This window comes from Accipiter gentilis, chromosome 25 (genome assembly GCF_929443795.1).
Source record: "Accipiter gentilis chromosome 25, bAccGen1.1, whole genome shotgun sequence".
NCBI classification, from domain to species: Eukaryota; Metazoa; Chordata; class Aves; order Accipitriformes; family Accipitridae; genus Astur; species Astur gentilis.
This window is the reverse complement of record NC_064904.1, coordinates 15,291,739-15,310,596: the sequence shown is the minus strand read 5'-3', so window position 1 is coordinate 15,310,596 and position 18,858 is coordinate 15,291,739. Positions and strand designations below refer to the sequence as shown.

Genomic DNA, 18,858 nt, shown 5'->3' with positions numbered 1-18,858 from the left:
GTTTGTGCACATGAACTGATTTGAAGACCTCTGTTTTGAACTGATGTACTGTCACCAGTTTTAATTCCCATTTATGTTTTGTGTAAAATGTTCCTATGTAACAAACCTCTCTGTTTCCAAATGTATAATGATATTTGCTATCTGATGTCCTAGCTGAAGATCCTCAGGAAATTAGCAGACTTTTTAAGACAGTGGAGTCAAAGATCTCTATGTGCAGAGACTATATTTCCAATGTAAATACCACCCTACAGAAAGTCCTGTCTTCCTGGAGTAATTACACAGAAAACATCCACTTACTAAAGACGTGGCTGGAAGAAAAACGAAATGAGCATCCGAAAGAGGTATGTGGTTGGATTTCTCTTTGTAATGACAGACAGAGATACTTGGAAGCCTTCTGGAAGGAAAGCATTATACATGACAGTGGTTGTTGTTGTTGCTTTTCTGTTCCTCATTTTGGAAATAAACTTTTGGCAGGGTTCTGCTTTAAATTATTTCAATGCCTCTGTCTAGATCCCTGCTGAGATCCTCGCAAAGTGGAATTCGGTTCATGGTTCCTTAAATGAAGCTGGAAACTATCTCATCGAAGTCAGCAAAGAGCAAGTTGGTTCAAATATTGCCAAAGAGCTGAAGAAACTGAACAGGAGATGGGCTAAGTTCATCAAAAGGACACACTTTGTAAGTTACTAGTTTCATAAGACTCTTTTGCAATGCAGCTTTCAAAGTCATATTTTCTAGACTTATCAGCTTGCTAGACTTATCAGCTTGTTAAGCAGAGATTAATAAATCTTTTGGTCAACTCAATATTGCCAGTTTTAAAACAGGAGGAACAGAGAATACCTAGAGGCATCCCATTCTTAAGTCTTTGTGGCTCAGTTAAATGCTCTTTATGACACAATGGAAAATGTTCAGTTTTTTAAATGGAAATTTTAAAACCACTTATAAAAGGAAATCTTATTGCAGAGTAAAGCTCTTAGTTCAGTTTTAGAGATGGCGGTAATCAATTTGTTAAAAGCTTGTGAGCCTTTGCTAAATTGTATAATCTCTGCCTCAGCTAGTAGAAAGCAATTATTGCTGCATAGACATTTCTAGGGTTGTACAACTTTACACCAGCTCACTTGACAGGTTTTTAGGCTGCTATAAATTCCTATACAACCTGCTTAATGCTACATATATTACATTTCCTAGAAAGCTTTCACAAGAATGACATTTTCACTCTGCCTGGGAATATCAGAGCTCTTAATTTTCTAAGTTGAGCATTTCACTGACATTTATTAAATGTACTGCTGTGACAATAAATGGTGGCAAAAAATTACAACATTTTTGTAGGAGATGAGCCTAGTGAGAATGCAAGAAGATCAAAGGAAACATGTTCCCAAGCATGAGGAAAATCCAGAGTTTCTTAGAAAAACCCTTAGTAAGAGATGCTTCTAGGAAATACATTCAGAAAGCAGAGATAAAGGGACCTCTTGCACCCTTACAAGAGTTTAAGGACTCAGAAATTATTTTTCTGGCATTGCTTTGGACAGTATGGCTATAATAAATATATTTATTTTTCTATACAAAAAGGCAAGGACAAATGCTTGAGCTCTGGCATGTGACTGCTAGTACCATTAAACTGTTAGCATGCTCCCTGGTCTTGATTTGACCAACACCAGCTATAGTTCTCTTGGACAATTCCCTGGTGTAGCCTGGGGGATCCTGCAGCCCAGGAGTTATTCTCCATAGTAGCGTGGCTGTGGCTGTGTGCTTATAAGGGAGGGAGCGGGCCATATGGGCACAGATTTTGCTGTCCCACCTGCTCTCAGGGTTGAAGAACTGAGCCTCATGTAGTTTATTTACCGATATGTTTGGCATTTATTTCTCTTTCAATCCCTGTTGGGTGCAAAAGCTGGAAAGTAAACTAGTGGTGACTGTGTGTTGCAGGAAGGTAGTAGAGAGACCCATGAATCAATGATGGTGTTGAACATCTTACCCTGCTCTTTGTTTATAGCTTGGTGAAGAGAGCACAGAAGCTGCTGAGAAGACCAGGGAGCTTCTGGGGAGCCTGGAAAAAATTGAAGAGCTCCTTGAAGGGGTGGACAGCTGGGCAACAGAGACTGGACGCCTGCTTAGTGAGATCAGTCATGAGGGGCCTGTGGAACCTGATATGGAGGAACATTTGCAGGTGAAAATGGAAATACACTGCTTAAAATACCAGTTGATCTGATTCTCATCTTTCAGCACAGATTCTTGCCTAGGTAAAATGAGCCATCATCAGTGAAGCAGAAATGAATGTGGATTTTTGTGCTGTAACACTGGTAAAAAGACAAGGCAATGGTAGTGTTTTGATTTTATTTCCCAGGTTTGCTCCCAGATGAGCTATAAATGAATTAGTGTGTCCAGTTGACAAGCAGGTGCCAATGAAGTGCTGCTGGTGCTACTGATCAGCAGCTTGCTCTTGAGTGATATCAATCACTCCCTGTCCAGCACAGCATTTGCAGCAGACTAAAACTTTGCAAGGTGCTGAATTAAGAATTCCCCTGGTCATACAGTGCTTTCTACCACCTACCTTCCAGTGCAGGGAGGGGGTTTGGGACAACTTGGCTGTATTCAGGGCTTACCTGTCAAAAACTGGAATACTTGAAGTATTTTCAGCAGCATGCTGGGTAATTTGTCCATCTCAACTTATAGACAGTTGCTCTAAATATCCCCAATGAGCACTGATGAATTTCTTATTGTTTCCCATGTCTCTCTGCCAGAGTTTACTGTTTCCCCCCTCCAGCAGGTGGCAGGTGGAAATATGTGTATATAATTCAGCAGCTTCAGTACAAAGTCTGATTTATTTTCTTCACCTGCCAGTGAAGGTGAGACTGAACAAAGATGCCAAGCTTTACACTGGAGAAGCTGAAGAACTGTCTTATGTTGCCTTTTGACATTTCTGCAACGGGGCCAGTATAATAAATGGTAGGAAGGTGACCACCAGAAGGAGGCTTCATTGGTGCTCTTTGTCTAAGTGCCAAAATTAAAGATCTTCTCTGGTACATTAAATCCACCTACAGTAATTATGAACAACAATTAGTTTAGTTTTGGTTTGCACCGTCTTGCACTATGTTTAGTTGACAGAATTAGGAGTGTGAGCTTATGAAAAGAATCTATTAATCTTTTGTAATTGTGGGCATATGTTTTATAAAATAAGCCTCATTTTGCAGTGTGGCACATTTTTGTTAAAACCAACAGACAACAGCCTCCAGAAATGTGACTGGTATTGTATGTCCATGTCTGTGAGCAGAAGAGATCAGGTCGCTTATTACCTGCAGTACAATAGGTTGCGATCCAGAATAAAGCACTGATTATCATTAGAAGAATGCTAATTGACAACTTCAAACAGGAAAATGTGTTGAATATTCATAGTTCAAAACAGCTCTAATAACATTTCATGATAAATATTCAAATAGGGCACACTACACTTGCATGCAAAATACGCGGCTGCTTCCTGCCTTTTAGTACTGAATACCATAAGAAAATCTGAGCCTTGATGTGTGCTTACTTTTGGATGACTTCATGATCAGCCGATGCATATCCAAATGTGTGGTTTGTACATTCATTCGGAAAACTGTTTGGATGGGAAAGCATGTTTAAAAAATACTTCTAATTGGCTCTGAGGCAAAGACATGGGAGGTATCACATTGACAGAAAGACTGTTTCAGCAATCAGAATCCCCTGTGGATGGCAGCAGACCTCTTTCTACACAGAGATTTTGCAGTGCCATACACAAACCATAACTGGAATATCAAGATTTTTCCTTGACCAAATATTGACCATCCATGATCAAGGCTGGCTTTTTCATTCAGCTCCTTTAAACAAAAAGACATAGATACTGTACAGGCTTCTAATGCTTTTCATTCAACCAGAGCTTGGCTGCAAGGGGAACCTCATGCCAAGAGCAAGTAGTGGCAGCAGAAGAGATATTGCAATCCCTGATGCAAAATGTTTCAAGTCAGGTGTCCCAACAGCATTCTCACACCACTGGGCTGCAGGCACGAATTAAAGAAGCCAGAGACAAAATAGAGGTACTCCTTTTTTTTATTGTTATTTTACTGAATACACACAGACATCTCTAATTTTAACATTATGTGATTAGGAAGACTCCTTTTAATTAACAGAAAATAAAAAATGGTTTATACTATTAGAATCAGTCTCCCAGATTCGTGCCAGGGCAAAAACTAGAATATTTCAAAGATCAATATCCCAACTCAAAAAACTCAAGTGAAATGTTGTGAAGCAATAGCTTTATGTAATTACTAACACTCAGGCATGTTCTGAAAAGAGTCTCTTTCTTCCAAGGCTGTCATGGGTGACATGAACAACATCTTGTCCAAATCTGAGAAGAGACCCCCAGAGAAGGAGGCTTTGCTCAATTTTGAAGAATCCCAGAAAGAACTTGAGGCCTCCATTTCAAAGGCTGTGCAACTTGTCAGTCAAAAATTAAGTCCTGAAGAATGTATTTCAAGATATGAGGTGGGTTTGTTTTCCGAGCCAGCTTAATTTGAGTATTTCTTAGTGCTATTTAGTATCTAAAAGGCTAAGGTACCACAGTGAGAAAAATATCGGATGTTTGGGGGTGGGGGGTAGCTATTAATGCTTTTCTCAGCTTTTTGATTTAGTACTGTTAGCATATATTAACTGAGCAGACAGCTTGAATGAAGAAATGTAAATCTGTATGGCAGTTTATTCAGTGCCCTGTCTTAACTTAAATTACTCCATCATCCCATCAGAACTCATCATGTGCTGAACTACAGCCTTTTTTTTTTGCCTGATGAATAATTAAGATTCCCATCAAGAATCACATGCCTGAATTCTGGGACAGGTTTTTAAAGTGTGATTATAAATACTGAGTCACCTGTTTTTTTTCTAGTGGCTAACTGGTAAAGAAAGTGTGCAGTCTTAAAATCTGGATCTCTTAAAGGGATCCTTAGTGAGGTATCAAAAATAGAAGTGCCCAAAACCTGTGTTGCCTTATCTTGCACAGCAAGTCCTGGGTAGCCATGTGCTGGGAGCAGTGCAGAGCCTCACTCCAGGCCGCCTCACAGGGTCTGCACTGATGCAGACATTTCACCCGCTGACAGGCATAGGACATGGCCATGTATATTCCCTAGAAATGATGCAAAGTTCAGGGACCTTAATCTTTCTTCTTTGGTACCAAATTTGTCCCTAAAAGAGGAGTTACGAGAACATCTGCTTTTCTCCAAAAAGCATATACCGATATTGTCCACAACCTTTTTGCAGGTATGCAAGGGTGGAGAATGCCCTCATACTTGCCCATGCAAGGGCCATCACAACCTATACATGCAATGTATGCATGTTTTATGCATGGTTTTTGTATGCTACTGATATAATTTTGTTAGATAAATAAGCTACATTGTTCTGTTTATTTTTCATTATGATGCTTTTCTTGCAGGAAGCTTTTAATGCTCTGGACAATAAAATTCTTGACAAATTTTTGAAAGCAGCTGAACAACTGAAAAATATTTCATCTGATTGCGAAAAGCTGGTAGTGGAAGAAAAGAGTACAGATGTTCGTAAAAGATGGGAGGTGAGATAAAATAAGAAGGAGAATCCACTGTCTGTTCTCATTAGGCCTAACATCTTTGAAAAACGTTTTTTTTTGTCACAATATGTTCTGAGGTTTTTACTTGCTTTGTAATACCGTCTCACCATCTCACAGGGATAATGCGTTTTGAATTTTGCAGGCAGTTCATCATGAAATTATATCCTGTGTCCAGCTCATAGTAGAAAGGCAAAAAAAGAAATTTAATGCAACTTTTAAAAAAATCAATAAGCAATTAGGCAAAGAGAAGAAACTTCTAAGTATGAATGAAACCAAAGGGATCATCAAGGAACATGAGGTACCTGCCACACTCCTTTTCTGCTCTCCTACCTTTCTTGGTGAATGCATTGTCTGTCCTTGTTACTCCTTTTTAGGTACATTATTGTAGCCTGTGTTTGTGGAGCAGAGCCCTCGTTCTCGGTGTTATGCAAACACAGAACAAAGAGACCACCCAAATTATTTCTTTACCTTTTTTGACTGCAGGTATTAGCCTCCTTGCAGACTTTTAGAATTACCTCCTTGTTATATGGGTGGTATCTTTTTCTTTTTTTTTTTTTTTTTTTTTTTTTGTAAGACAGCCTTGAAGCATTAAAACAGACTTAGCTGTGCAAAGTGTAAAAAACAAGAAATGTGTTCTGTGGCTCCGTTGATTTGTTACAGCTGCATAGATGGTGTTAGGTGCCTGCAGGTGCGAGTATCTTTTCGCAGTGCAATAGCCACACTTTACCTCTGTGTTTGTGCTGTATATAAATTAACCACAGAGTTAGACATAAAATGTTCATGTTTCAATTGCCAGGGTGAGTCATGGTGAATCTTACATATTCCATAAGCAATGGGTTTTACACTTCATTGCTTCTAGTATTTTCCTTCATCCTCCTCTTTGAGATGCATTGATGTTGCCAGTTTACCACTTAAAATGGTAACAAATTGCTCTCCTGATGAAATTCTGGTCTTCACTGAATTCAGTGGAGTTTTAGTCTTTGCTTCTCATGGGTTCATGTTCAGCAAATATTACATATGCAAAAGTAAAGAGAAATAAGCATTCTCAGGTGTTCTCCTTCTGCTCATATTTTTGTTAGATTTTTATTCACCCTAGAAAGTATAATTATTGATGAGGGATATATTTTTTTTTAAATTTTCCAATTCTACTTTTTCTGTAGTCAATGGGACATGTATATCTGATGTCAGTGCGAGGAGGACTTGAGACCAAAGTAGCTAAAGTTGTAGTAACATAATGAATTTCAAAATCAAGCAAGTCAGTGTAGTCTTGTGAATGCAGCTGAGGAACAAGTTGCCGGAAATCCTTATTTCTTTCCTGGCTATATTTGAAAAAGAATTGAGGGAAAAATAAATGTTTCTCCCCTAGTTTGACAGCTTACGCTTTAAGTGCACTCATCCGAGAAGACAATAGAAATAGAAAAAAAGTATGAGAATAATTGCATATCCTCATGATTTAACATGAGTTTATTACACTGTTTTTCTTTGTTTAGGCCTTTTTTTCTCATGAAGGCAGCCTGAGGGAACTTAGCAAATCATTAGAAGACCTTAAAATATTGGGAAAACTATCAGAAGAAACTGTCCCAGGGATACAGACACTGACTGCAGACTGTGAACAAAAGCTAGAAAAGCTTCAATCAATTGTGGCAGATACTTACACAGCCCTGCTGTCTCATGCTGGAAGAGGACAGCCATCTAAGATAGAGTGGGTGACTGAGTGCATGATGTGTTGTAGCTTCACAGAAATCAGATATATGGATAGATTTTGTGGTAATGTAAATGTACTACCAAGTACATTACTATGTACATTGCTGTTGGCAACTGTACATTTAAACATATAGTATTAAGTTTCATAAACCAGCAAGTACAATGTTTGATTACCCTTCATCACAGGAGCACTGGTTTTAATCATTAGCCAGGATTTCTTTTTTTCCCTTTATATTTCATATTTTGCTCTTAAGCTGAAATTTCTTTTAAACTGTAGGAGCTCCATTGTTGCTTCTGAGAATGGAGAAGAGCCCAGTTCTTCTCAACAAATTGATATCCTTTTGGTACAGGAGGTAAGAAGTCCATACTTAATGTTAGAAAACAGTGCTCTGGCTGGGGAAGATCATTGCCAAAAGGAAAACCTGATTATTTCTGTTACTGTTCTGATTGTGTGTTGTGATTTAACCCCAGCCAGTAACTAAGCACCACTCAGCCACTCACTCCCTGCCACCCAGTGGCATTGGAGAGAGAATCAGGGGAAAAAAAGTAAAACTCATGGGTTGAGATAAGAACAGTTTAACAGAACAGAAAGGAAGAAATTAATAATGATAATAATAACAATACTAAAATGACAATAATAATAATAACAGGATTGGAATACACAGAACAAGTGATGCACAATGCAATTGCTCACCACTCGCCAACTGATGCCTAGTCAGTTCCCGAGCAGTGATCCCCCCCAAGCCCAACTCCCCCCAGTTTATATACTGGGCATGATGTCACATGGTATGGAATACCCCTTTGGCCAGTTTGGGTCAGCTGCCCTGGCTGTGTCCCCTCCCAACTTCTTGTCCCCCTCCAGCCTTCTTGCTGGCTGGGCATGAGAAGCTGAAAAAACCTTGACTTTAGACTAAACATGACTTAGCAGCAACTGAAAACATCAGTGTGTTATCAACATTCTTCTCATACTGAACCCAAAACATAACACTATACCAACTACTAGAAAGAAAATTAACTCTATCCCAGCTGAAACCAGGACGTTGTGGTAGGACCTCAGGACTCTGGTCAGGCGTCAAAACTCCATTGCACTTGGGAACATAGACTAAGTAAATATTAAAAAGTAGCATGCAAGGAACAGCACTAGACAACCCAAGGAGATGTGAGCCTCCAACCTTGCATTATATTTTGCTAAAGAGTGGTTTTCAGATGGAAGAGTCATGTTTGAAGCGGTGTTCAAGTACAAATCCCCCATAGTGTCCCAGTAATTTGAACAAGTTTCAGAGGATAGAGAGGAAAAATAGTGAAGAGTTGGAGGCATTTGCTTTAGAAAAATATAGGGAAAACCAGAACACACATATCTTAGAAATAATTTCAGAGAAAGAAGATACTGTGCTTCATCATTTGGATGCCACAGAAGATGTCTCATTTAGGATAAACATTCATGCAAGTAAGGCTGCAGACAGCTCACCAGACAGCCTCCAAACTTATAGGAAGGGACCCATGGCATTTACATAAAGTTTGAAGATATGTAAGAATTGACTATTATGGCTATTGCCCAAGGATGTCCATGGAGCTGCAGCAAAAAATTGCACAAGTGGATTGTGCTTGCCAAAGACCCAGTATCTGTGGAAGGAATGAATGACCTGGCTGCAAGTGTTCCAAGATTTGCTCTTTTGGTTCATGATTGAGTTTAAACACGTCTTGTATTCATGAATGGTAGCTCTTACCTCCTTTGGAACACATGATGCAATTGCTTCTTTCAGGACTTTACAGATGTCTGTTAGTCCTCACTATGTATTGACACAGCATGATGCAGAGGTCACTGTTACCTTTTTTATTTTTACTTAGGTCTCAAGACCTGCTGCAGATATAGTTTTGGAACCAGATGTTAAGCATCACAATGGAGAAAGCTGTGCAAAGAAATTTGATGAAGACAGTGATTTGACCATACCAACTATATTAGAGAGGTACTTTTTAAAGGATAAAATGCATGTATATTAAGAGATGATACTGTGCTAGACATTCATAAATTAAGTGAATGTATCAAACACAGGGTGCACTTTTGCTATGCAGAACTCTGTTCTTGTTATACTACAGTTTACTTAATATTGCTCTGTAATTGATAAGGAAGTATGATAGTGGCTAAATGCCGCAAGCATTAGGATTTTGTAGCAAGAACACTTAGAGCTATAAAACTTTTTCTTCTGCTCTTTTCTTGGGCCAGAAAAATCTTTATCTGCCTTACTAATAACTTCAAATATTGCAAAATAAAAAAAAGTGTCAAATTTTTAAAGAACTAACATTTTTATCTTCACAAAACTGAATTTAGAGAATGCAGGCATGCAATCATACTTGAAAATTAGCCAGTTGAGCAATTTCTCAGCTCTTTTATATGCTGCTCATTTATGCCCATTCTTTTGGGACTTCGGTAAAAATATGCATTTGCAATAGACTGTGCTTATTTTATATGGTAATCTATTAGTCAGCAAGTCCCATACCATGCCATGTTCCATTAAATTAGAAGTAATACTCTCTGAAAGAGATTGCATCTTTCTTTAGCTATAACACACAAAGAAGTAACCTGGAGGAACTTTTACAAATCAGCAGAGATAAAGTCGCATCTGGCTTTACTGATGAAATAAAAGGCACCTCATGTCTTCAGAATAAGCTGCTTGAACTACAGGTAAGTATTCATCTTTTAGAAACAGACTTGGTGCCTAAATTGTTATTTTCTCCTGTAGAGCTCTCACCTCTCTGTGTTACGTATATTCTCAAGGGAAAAGGAGCATCCTTATAACCAGGTTTATTAGAAGGGAAATCAAGAGTTTAGCATTCAGCAGGACTGCATTCCTGTTTAGCAGTGGAGTTTTGCAAGTGTTGCTGAAAAAACATATTGGTGGCTCTCGGTTTGTGATCTGCGGGCTGAAATAGGTCTAATGGAAAAAATAACTACAGCAAGCAGCTTTTCTGTCAGCAGGAGTGGTAAGTGATGGACCATGGTCAGGGCTGGAGGAGTCGTCAGAGTTGAACCATCAAATGGCAGTGGTGTATGTGCAGAATGAAACTGTTTCAGGACTTAAAACTTGATTAGGTTTGTGAGAACCTTAAAGGGATGATAAAAGGCACATAATTAATGTTGGAGAATTTATTACTGCAAGTTTTCAAGTCCTTTCTTGATAGGACTACAAACGTTATCTAACATCTCAGAACTTGGTTCAGTTCTACATTTGGTTTTTGTTCTTTTGAACATAGCTAAGTTGAGATATTTTCCATTTATTCTTGTAGTAAAAATGGCTGAACCATATTTATCGAACATTTTATAAAATGTAGCCAAGGCATATATCTGACATGGAAATTTTCATAATAAAGAGTTGGTAGAGATTTGCATGCAGCTAAAAATGTAGTCTTAAAGAAATAGAAAGCAATATATACTTACTTTCAGGTGATGTTTTTACTTTTTCTGCAGAGACTCTTGTGGCTGTAATTTTATGAACTGTCCAGTCCTTTGAGAAATAGAGTATCATATTAATGCAATTAATGCTGCATATCTTTTAGGTGATAGAGGGTGAAACCACTGCTGGTTGGACACAGTTGGAAAACATCTCATCTACCTTAGAAAATCTTGTGGATGAAGTGCAGCAGACTGCTATCTCTGAGACGAGAAGCAAACTAAAAGGAGAATGGAAACAGCTTCAGGATATTATAAGTACCAGGTATAAAATAACACTTCATGATACTAGCTAAGGAATAGTTAATTGTAACTCATGTGTGTATTGTGAAGGGCATAGTGTGCGTTACAGACAATACCTGCACATTTTTAACCTTTTTTTTAAAAATAGCCTAAAATTAAGCTTTTCTTAATTATACTTGGTTCATACACACATTGCAAATAGTGTGAATCTCTCCAAGAAGCACAGAGCCAGATCTTTGTAACATCACTGTGCAGCATTCTCAAGTCTACTGTTATTTCCTTCAACATTTTAGTTAAATTCACTGGGGTTCACACTGCTTTTCTTATTAATTAATGGAAAAACTCCTTTGACCTCAGGAGGAGGAGGAGGATTAAATCTGTTAGACAGTCAATTACATTATCTTTGTGGCTTTTTTGTGCTGTAAAATGTTGAGTGTCTTTTCTTGCTTGCTTTCCCAGTTCATATTTTGTTACCTTTCTTGTAGAACAAACTCTTTAAGAACTGCTTTGGAAATTGTTTTGCCAATAGAAAATGAATCAATTCTTCTGTGTGAATTAGATCAGCAACTGAAGAAAAAGGATATCCAGCAATTTAATCTCATGAATAGTGATCTTGCTTATAGGGAACTAAAGGTAAGGGAAAATGCAGAGACCACACCCCAGCCAGAATAGTTTTTAATATGTGTAGGAACTAGAGAACTTCATGGGATTTTCACTCAGGAGTTTGGGACTACTCACAAGACTTCCCAAACCTTCTAAAGTCTATAACAGCATTTTATCCCCTTTGCTTTAAATGTTATTGTTCATGTAGACCCAGCCAGGGACCCTCAATAGGCTCTACTGTAAAAAGAATGGTCGTGAACATTTTGTCTTAGGTTAGAACCTTCCTTTGATCCAGATTTATAGTGTTCCCACCTGGCTTTGTATCACTTTGTGGAGTCATATATATAGTGTGGTGTTAATTTGTGAGCTAAGCTAAGCTGCCTGTGTCACATCTGCTGAGGTATCCGAGCACACCTCAGGATGGTTTTGGAAGCTCCACATGTATGCAATAATTACCTGCTATCAGCATCTTGTGCCTAGGGTCTGGTCTATCTATTAGGCAGGGTGAATATTGTTTTGTTCTTGACACATGCTCGGCGCTGAACACACTGACAGCTACACAGAACTGAAAGTTTGCATTTGTCTGCCCTTGGCTCTCGAGCAAAGTAGGTTTTAGGTCTCTCAAGCTGTATGGCAGAGAGCATGTGTACTCTCTGTCTGAGGTGACTCTCTTTGGCTGGAAGGATCCTGATTTTTTTCCCAGCTCTCTGCACATTTGGAGTTTCACAACACTGACACACTGCTGTCTGTCTGAGGGCTGTAACCAGAGAGCATGCAGACTTCACCAAGAGATTTTTAAATGCATGTAAGTCTCCTCCAAAAGTATAACATAAAGAACTTAAAAGATGGCAGAGTAACAAACATCTCTTTGCCTGCCTGTGCTCTGATCTCCCACTGCAAGAGCCTGCTGGTTCCAGTCCCAGGACTGTCGTAATTTTCCTCTCCTTTTTGTCTGATTGCTGGGAAGAGGCTTGGGCTTTCTATAGTACTGACCAAATTCCCTATGTGTGGAATACCATTTTATTTGATTTTTCTTCTTTTTCCTTCCCTCTACCAAAGTCCAAAGTAGGAAAAAAGAGGTTTTCTTTCTTAACTATGCTGTTTATCATACTTATTTTATTGTTAGTATAATTTGGTTTTCAGTCATAGGTTCAGCTTGAATGCAGGATACAGGTTTTCTTTTCACTTGCTAACACTGTTGGTCGTTCTCTCAATTTCAGGAGCTACAGAGATCCATATTAAATCAGATTGAAGTGTGCAAACAATTGGAACACCTAGATAGTTCAGCAAGAGATGAATTTAATCCAATAGATCTGCAAGCTGCAAGTAAAATTATGATTTACTATCAAAACCAGCTTGAAGAAATGAGCCATAAAATGCAGATCCGTGAGACAGTCCTTAAAGATCTGGAAGCTTTTATGGCCTCATTGAGGAAGATTCAGTCTTCCATCAAATGTCTCGCAGATCCCCCAGGTGAACCTGAAATACAGGGAAAAGCATTGAGAGAGGCTGCACAAAAAGTTTCTCATATGACAGAAGAGGCTAAATGTTTGGATGAACGCTTGAAAACAGTTGATATCTGTTTGGAAGATGCTGAATGTGGGAGAAAGACTTGCTGTGAAAACCTTGTTCTGACTTTATTTGAAGAGCTAAATGCGACTTATGATCCCTCAAGTGAACAGATGCTTACAGAGGAAAAAGACTTATACAAGATTTTTTCCACAAAAAACAGTGAACTCCTTAAAACCATTCAGGATCTACGTGACAGAATTAACAAAATAGGCTTGAAGGATCCAACAATTCCAGCTATTCAACAAAGGTGAATTCTTTTTTAAAGCTCTTTTAATTTCATAATTTCAGTGAACTTAGAGGGCTTGTGCCCCTTTGCAGTAGAACACTGAAACCTGAATGTGTCTTGAAGTATATATGGAGCATTGAAAGAAGCTGTGAGCTTACATTTTATTCATACCGTTGCAGCCTAAATAAGGAAGCCTCCTCCATTATTTTTTTCTTTTAAACTCCTATGTATGTGTTTGAAGCAGCATTGATGAAGAAAAAATAGAAGGAGGTTGATTGTTATGATGGTAGTTTTCAGTAAAAAAAATGTCAAACAGGGCGACAGGTCTTCTTGCTGAGCACTGACGCATGTGATCTGAAACTCTGCAGAGTAGAAGCCTTGTGTTATTTTACCCCACCCCAAGAAAGCTGCTAACATGATTTGCATGTCTCCGATACGGCTTCAGGGGAGCTCTCTGCAGCCTTGCAAAGGATGAATAAACAATTCAGTACTGTTTATGTGGAGGGGAGAAATGGAGGGGAGATAAGCTTATAAGCTGTGACCATTTTTTAAGTTGTGAAATCCCACACTTCCTTTCTTAGCCTGTATTTTAAGACAGCCAGAGTGCACTTACATTTTAATACAAAATAATTCACTATGTTCATTCAGACCCTATTGGCCTTTAGGATTTTGGATTACTTTCTCAAAGGGCTTAGGTCAGCATAACTCATCTGAAGGACTGTGTCAAATTACATGAACTGAAGATCAAATTAGACTTTTTATGATGTCATTTAATATAGTCAGTATGTGCAGCTCAGCATGAATTTCTAGGGAACTTAATAATTACATTGGGGAAAAAATCAAGGACATACTTTAATATAAGGCTGTATTTCTTTTTTTTTTAATAAAGGGTAAAATTATTAACGGAATTGGAAAAGGAATTGGATTGTGCTGCTGTTGAAATGAAACCTATGCGAGAAATTGCTAATAAGCTCCCACAGATCAAAGAGGAAAAAGCAGAGGAATCAAATGAACAGTGCAGAGTTACAGAGAGGTTATGGGAGGATACAAAACTCTTGCTTGCTGAATGGTAAGGAGAAAAGCTACATTTTAAAGTAGTATTGTACAAGTAAGAAGTTTGCTTGTAAAATGAAACAGCAAAAAAGCCTTAGACCATACTTTAAAGTAAATGAAATACTGATGCAGTAGCAAATGTTACTGTTATGATGCTGTAAACCATCATAAAGCCAAGAACTGCATGTAGAAGTTTGTAGCCAAAGCTCTTGAACTTTATATATTTTTAAGACATCACAGTCCCATCATTTAGCAGGTATGCAGTGATGTGTTGGACTTAATTCGTATCCAAAAGAAAAAACTGGCTGCTGCTGGGAGTGATGTGTCTTCTATATTTGCTGTGAATTTCATACCAGCACATTAAAAAAGAAAAGTCAAACTGAAACAAATGGAAGAGGACAGCTGGGAAAACAGTCTCTTATGCAGGAAAAGACTAAAGGAGCTTGATTTGTTAAGTCTGTGAGAGTGAGGACTGCGAAAGGCTATGATTGATCACCTAGGGCATCTGTCCTCTTATGGTTTTTAAAGATGCCTAGAGGCTTTACATGGACTGACACAGTTCTGGTTAATCTTCATGGCTTGCACAGGTGTCAGTGGGAGTAATCTGTTTTCATATGCCACTGAAGGCTGGGCTGAGGTGGTATTTCCCACTGTCCACCACCCAAGCTGTTGTGATACCTGCTGCACATTGTATTTCAGTTTACTGGTGACTGAGCTCACCTTTCAGGTGGAGAGTATCATATAAACAGAACTGCTCAGGTCACATCACAGTTAAATGTGTATCAGAGGCACATGATGGTGAAGGGCATTTCTGATTCCAGGAACTGTCGAAATACCACACCAGGTATCACAGAGTATTGCAGGGTTTATGACTGGTACAGTTTATGCCCCCTTTTCTCTCTTCCGAACATAGTAGTCAAACTCCCTGCATGTTTGAATACAGGAGAAGGAAGCAGACAAGAGGTTGAGGCTGCTGTTTTATGCTTAGGCTATAAATAATATATCTCTTTTTAATAGCCAGGAGCAATGTGCAAGGGCTCTGGAGCTCCTGAAGCAATATCAAAGCTGCAAAACTAGTCTGACCAGCATCATCCAGAAACAGGAGATTGTGCTTTCACAGCAAACTTCTTACATGGGGAAGGAGAATTTGAACAGACTAATAACAAAGGTGAGTAACAAGATCTTACTGAAAAGGAAAGAAAAGCCTTTCTTTGGAGCATTCGGGTATAGGGTTGCCCTTGTACACTCAGCCTTCAAGGCAGATGTTAAGACCTTGCTTTCATTTTGGCTTCCAAAATACATTTAGGGACCATAGCCTGGTTTTGTTTTAAGTTGATGTCTATTTTTGCTTAGCGAATCAAGGTCTTGTTAAAGGGGAGGGATTAAAAAAAACACGTAGAAAAACTGTGATCTAGTAAGATGAAGTCCTGTCCTACCAAAAACACATGTTGAAATCAGCCATATTGACCCATATCCTTTTGAATATTTCTGTATTTTCTACCAAGTTAAAAACCTTATAGTGGGCAGTTTGTAAATACACAAAAATAGCAAATTCATTTTTTACTAAGAAGATACTTTAAAATGTTGTACCACTTAAACCAAAAAAAAATAGGCAATGCAACTCCTTGGGGCTGCTTGTTTCTCTGCTGTTGCTGTAGCTTATAACCAAGAATTTAGATCCATATCCTCTCCTTGCTCATGTCACTGGGTCCCAGGCAGGGCTGCGGGGTTTGTCTGCACCATGCAGTGCTGTGCAGAGATCTTCAGCTAGCCCCAAGCAAGCAGGATCAGGAACAGGAGCCATAAGGCTGTGTCAGCACGGCACATCTGCTCAGAGACTGGGCCGTGACAGATCTATCCTGCTTCCCAGGCTGGAACTTGTGGTCATTAGCTGTTGAGACTGAATGAGCAGGTATTGCTGGACATCCCCTCATTTAGTTTAAAGTTTACAACTGTTTCAGACAAAAATTTGACAGGCAGCTACATTCTTCTTGGCTAAATGAATACAACCACTGGACGTAGTTGTCCATGGCTAATGGATTAGCAAACAGCAGCATGTCCATTGTGAACATTTTACTGTACAGGTTTTGCATGTCCTGGCTGGGTTATATAACTGGTTGTTCAGATCCCATTTTTAGGCTTTCTGATGAGGCATCACTCATATGGTTCAGGAACATTTGCTCTCAGGCAGTGCCTGGGATGGTTAAATTTAAGAAGGAATGTAAGCAGTTTCTTCCCTCAGGCAATGGGATGGTGTCCATGTGTGCCACCCTCACTTCAGCTGAGGCAGGATCTTTTCTTGGTTTCACCAGTGAGATCTCTGGCACCTCGTATCACTGGGGCTCCTGCTGCAGGGGAGATCACCTGCATACCCTGGTCCCTGCTTGTATGGAGACCCCTCGCTCTGTTAACAACCCTTCCTCCTCACCTTGGGTTTTGCAGCTCTCACTCTCAGAATTGTGGCCACAACAGCTGCAGCACAGTACAAGGCATGTCATTGAATGCTGATGATTTGATATTTATAATTATATAAAATAATAACGGAGAAGAATCTCTGCCTTGTTCTGGTTTGTGAGTGCTGCTCTGCTGTCGCTCCCCTTGTCTCAGTGGCTGGCAATATCTATGTGAGAAGATGCGAGCGGTGTTTGTCTGTGGGAAGGAGAGCTTTTACTATCAAATTGCCTAACACTAGAGGTCAGTGTTTCTTTTCCAGCGACCTTCCATCTTGTTTGTAAACACTGACATTACAATTAAGCACAAAGAAGCAGTCTAGTGTTTAAATAGAAGGTAGGAAAAATGGACATTTCAGTTTCTGGCAATGGCATATTTGACAATGGCTATGTTTAAGTAGGATTTAAGCTCTTTTTTGGAAGTAGTTCAAAACCTGGGGATCAGAATGCCAGGTTTATATTTTTGTTTACAGTTGTAACAGTATCTCAGATGATTATTATGTTGTGCATTGTTTATTTCTGTAACTGAGATTCTGTATATGGATGTACAGTCCCCTTGGATCTTGCAATTATGACTTTTGAAGCAAACTGTGGTTTTGGCTTTCTTAGAAATATATTATCCATAGTTCCTACTCAGCTGTTTTGCAGCCAATAACAGAATGATACGGATTTCTAAGAGGGAGATGTTCCTATCGACATGACAGGGACGTAACAACACAGGCTACATTCCTAGTCTCATCATGTTATATAAAATAGATTATTTTGTGTAATGATGTTGTTTCTCTAAACTAAAAAGAACAGCACATCAGTTAAAAATGTTTTGCTGAATAAACAGTCATAAGTAAACATGCTTGTAAATATCCATTTGACCTTTTTCACAGATTGAAGAGGCAAAAGAGGAATTTAATGATCACTCTGAAGATGTAGACAAAATAAATCAGATCTGCAAAAACCTTCAATTCCAGCTCAATAAAATGAGAAGCTTTGAGGAGCCCCCATTTGAGAATGAGGCTAACGTTATTGTGGACAGATGGCTGGATGTATGTAAAAAGTAAATTATCAGGGTGGTCTTATCTGTTATGCATTATAGTAATTGATTCTGACACGTGTGTAATATTTGGAATAAATTAAGTACAATATGGCAAAGATTCTTAAGAGATAAATCCAAGTGTTTACCAGAGCAATGCTTGCAGAGCGTCTATTGGTGTAATGTTTCTGATCTCTCAGGTAGTTTATATCATAGGTACTCCTTGATAGTAAATAATTCTAGGAAGTGCAGAAAGGCAATATTTGTGCTTTCTGCATGAATCTGCAAGCTTCCATAACGACTTATGTGGATTTAGACTTGGAGACAATCTGGAGAATTACAATGCTGGTGCTTTTGGTGAGAAGTGTTTCCCACTGTCGATCTAAGCAGTGCATCAATACTGAGATTAGATGGTATTTACTGAGAGTAGATAAACATTAATGAGCAAGGCTCCTTCCTAAACCTGCCTTAAAACTGGCAAGCTGCTGTTCTGATTGGTATGTTTGGCGACATGTGTGGCAGGGATTTAAATATCTTCTCCATGACCAGTTCACTGTGAAGACACATGAGATTTTTTTCCCTTGCCGCACTTGTTTTTGTGGGTGTTTTCATCTCGCTCTGATTTTATTATGCTGCATTTGCTTTTAGAATATAACTCAACATTTTTGAAATCTGCGTGTGTTTTCTGTATATAAATCTCATGGCAGATCAATGAAAAGACTGAAAACTACTGTGATAATTTGGGAAGAGCTCAGGCTTTGTGGGACAAACTTCTTAGTTTATCTGGCACAATTGACGCTTGGGCAAATGCAGAACTTAAGAATGCAGAAGACCATCGTCTGACTGAAGAGGACCTTACACAGTTGAAGGTAATTTGAGTGGAAATTTCTTACACTTAACTTGCACTGTAGTCATATGAAATTCAGACTATAAACATGCACATTG

The 18,858-nt window shown here is 38.8% G+C and overlaps 1 protein-coding gene across 6 annotated transcripts in view; it reads left to right on the top strand.

The window, feature by feature from the left end:
- SYNE2 (spectrin repeat containing nuclear envelope protein 2) overlaps positions 1-18,858 on the top strand; it is a 190,278-nt gene that overhangs the window by 36,419 nt on the left and 135,001 nt on the right. For all 6 annotated transcript variants that reach the window (XM_049828823.1, XM_049828819.1, XM_049828822.1 and 3 more), the window contains exons 16-33: positions 154-341; positions 511-675; positions 1,991-2,164; positions 3,891-4,049; positions 4,324-4,497; positions 5,438-5,572; positions 5,730-5,885; positions 7,078-7,289; positions 7,569-7,644; positions 9,140-9,258; positions 9,851-9,974; positions 10,847-11,004; positions 11,468-11,615; positions 12,806-13,404; positions 14,273-14,452; positions 15,454-15,604; positions 17,768-17,926; positions 18,621-18,782. In XM_049828823.1, the coding sequence (XP_049684780.1) occupies positions 154-341; positions 511-675; positions 1,991-2,164; positions 3,891-4,049; positions 4,324-4,497; positions 5,438-5,572; positions 5,730-5,885; positions 7,078-7,289; positions 7,569-7,644; positions 9,140-9,258; positions 9,851-9,974; positions 10,847-11,004; positions 11,468-11,615; positions 12,806-13,404; positions 14,273-14,452; positions 15,454-15,604; positions 17,768-17,926; positions 18,621-18,782 (3,239 nt within the window). The remainder of the gene's footprint in view (positions 1-153; positions 342-510; positions 676-1,990; positions 2,165-3,890; positions 4,050-4,323; positions 4,498-5,437; positions 5,573-5,729; positions 5,886-7,077; positions 7,290-7,568; positions 7,645-9,139; positions 9,259-9,850; positions 9,975-10,846; positions 11,005-11,467; positions 11,616-12,805; positions 13,405-14,272; positions 14,453-15,453; positions 15,605-17,767; positions 17,927-18,620; positions 18,783-18,858) is intronic.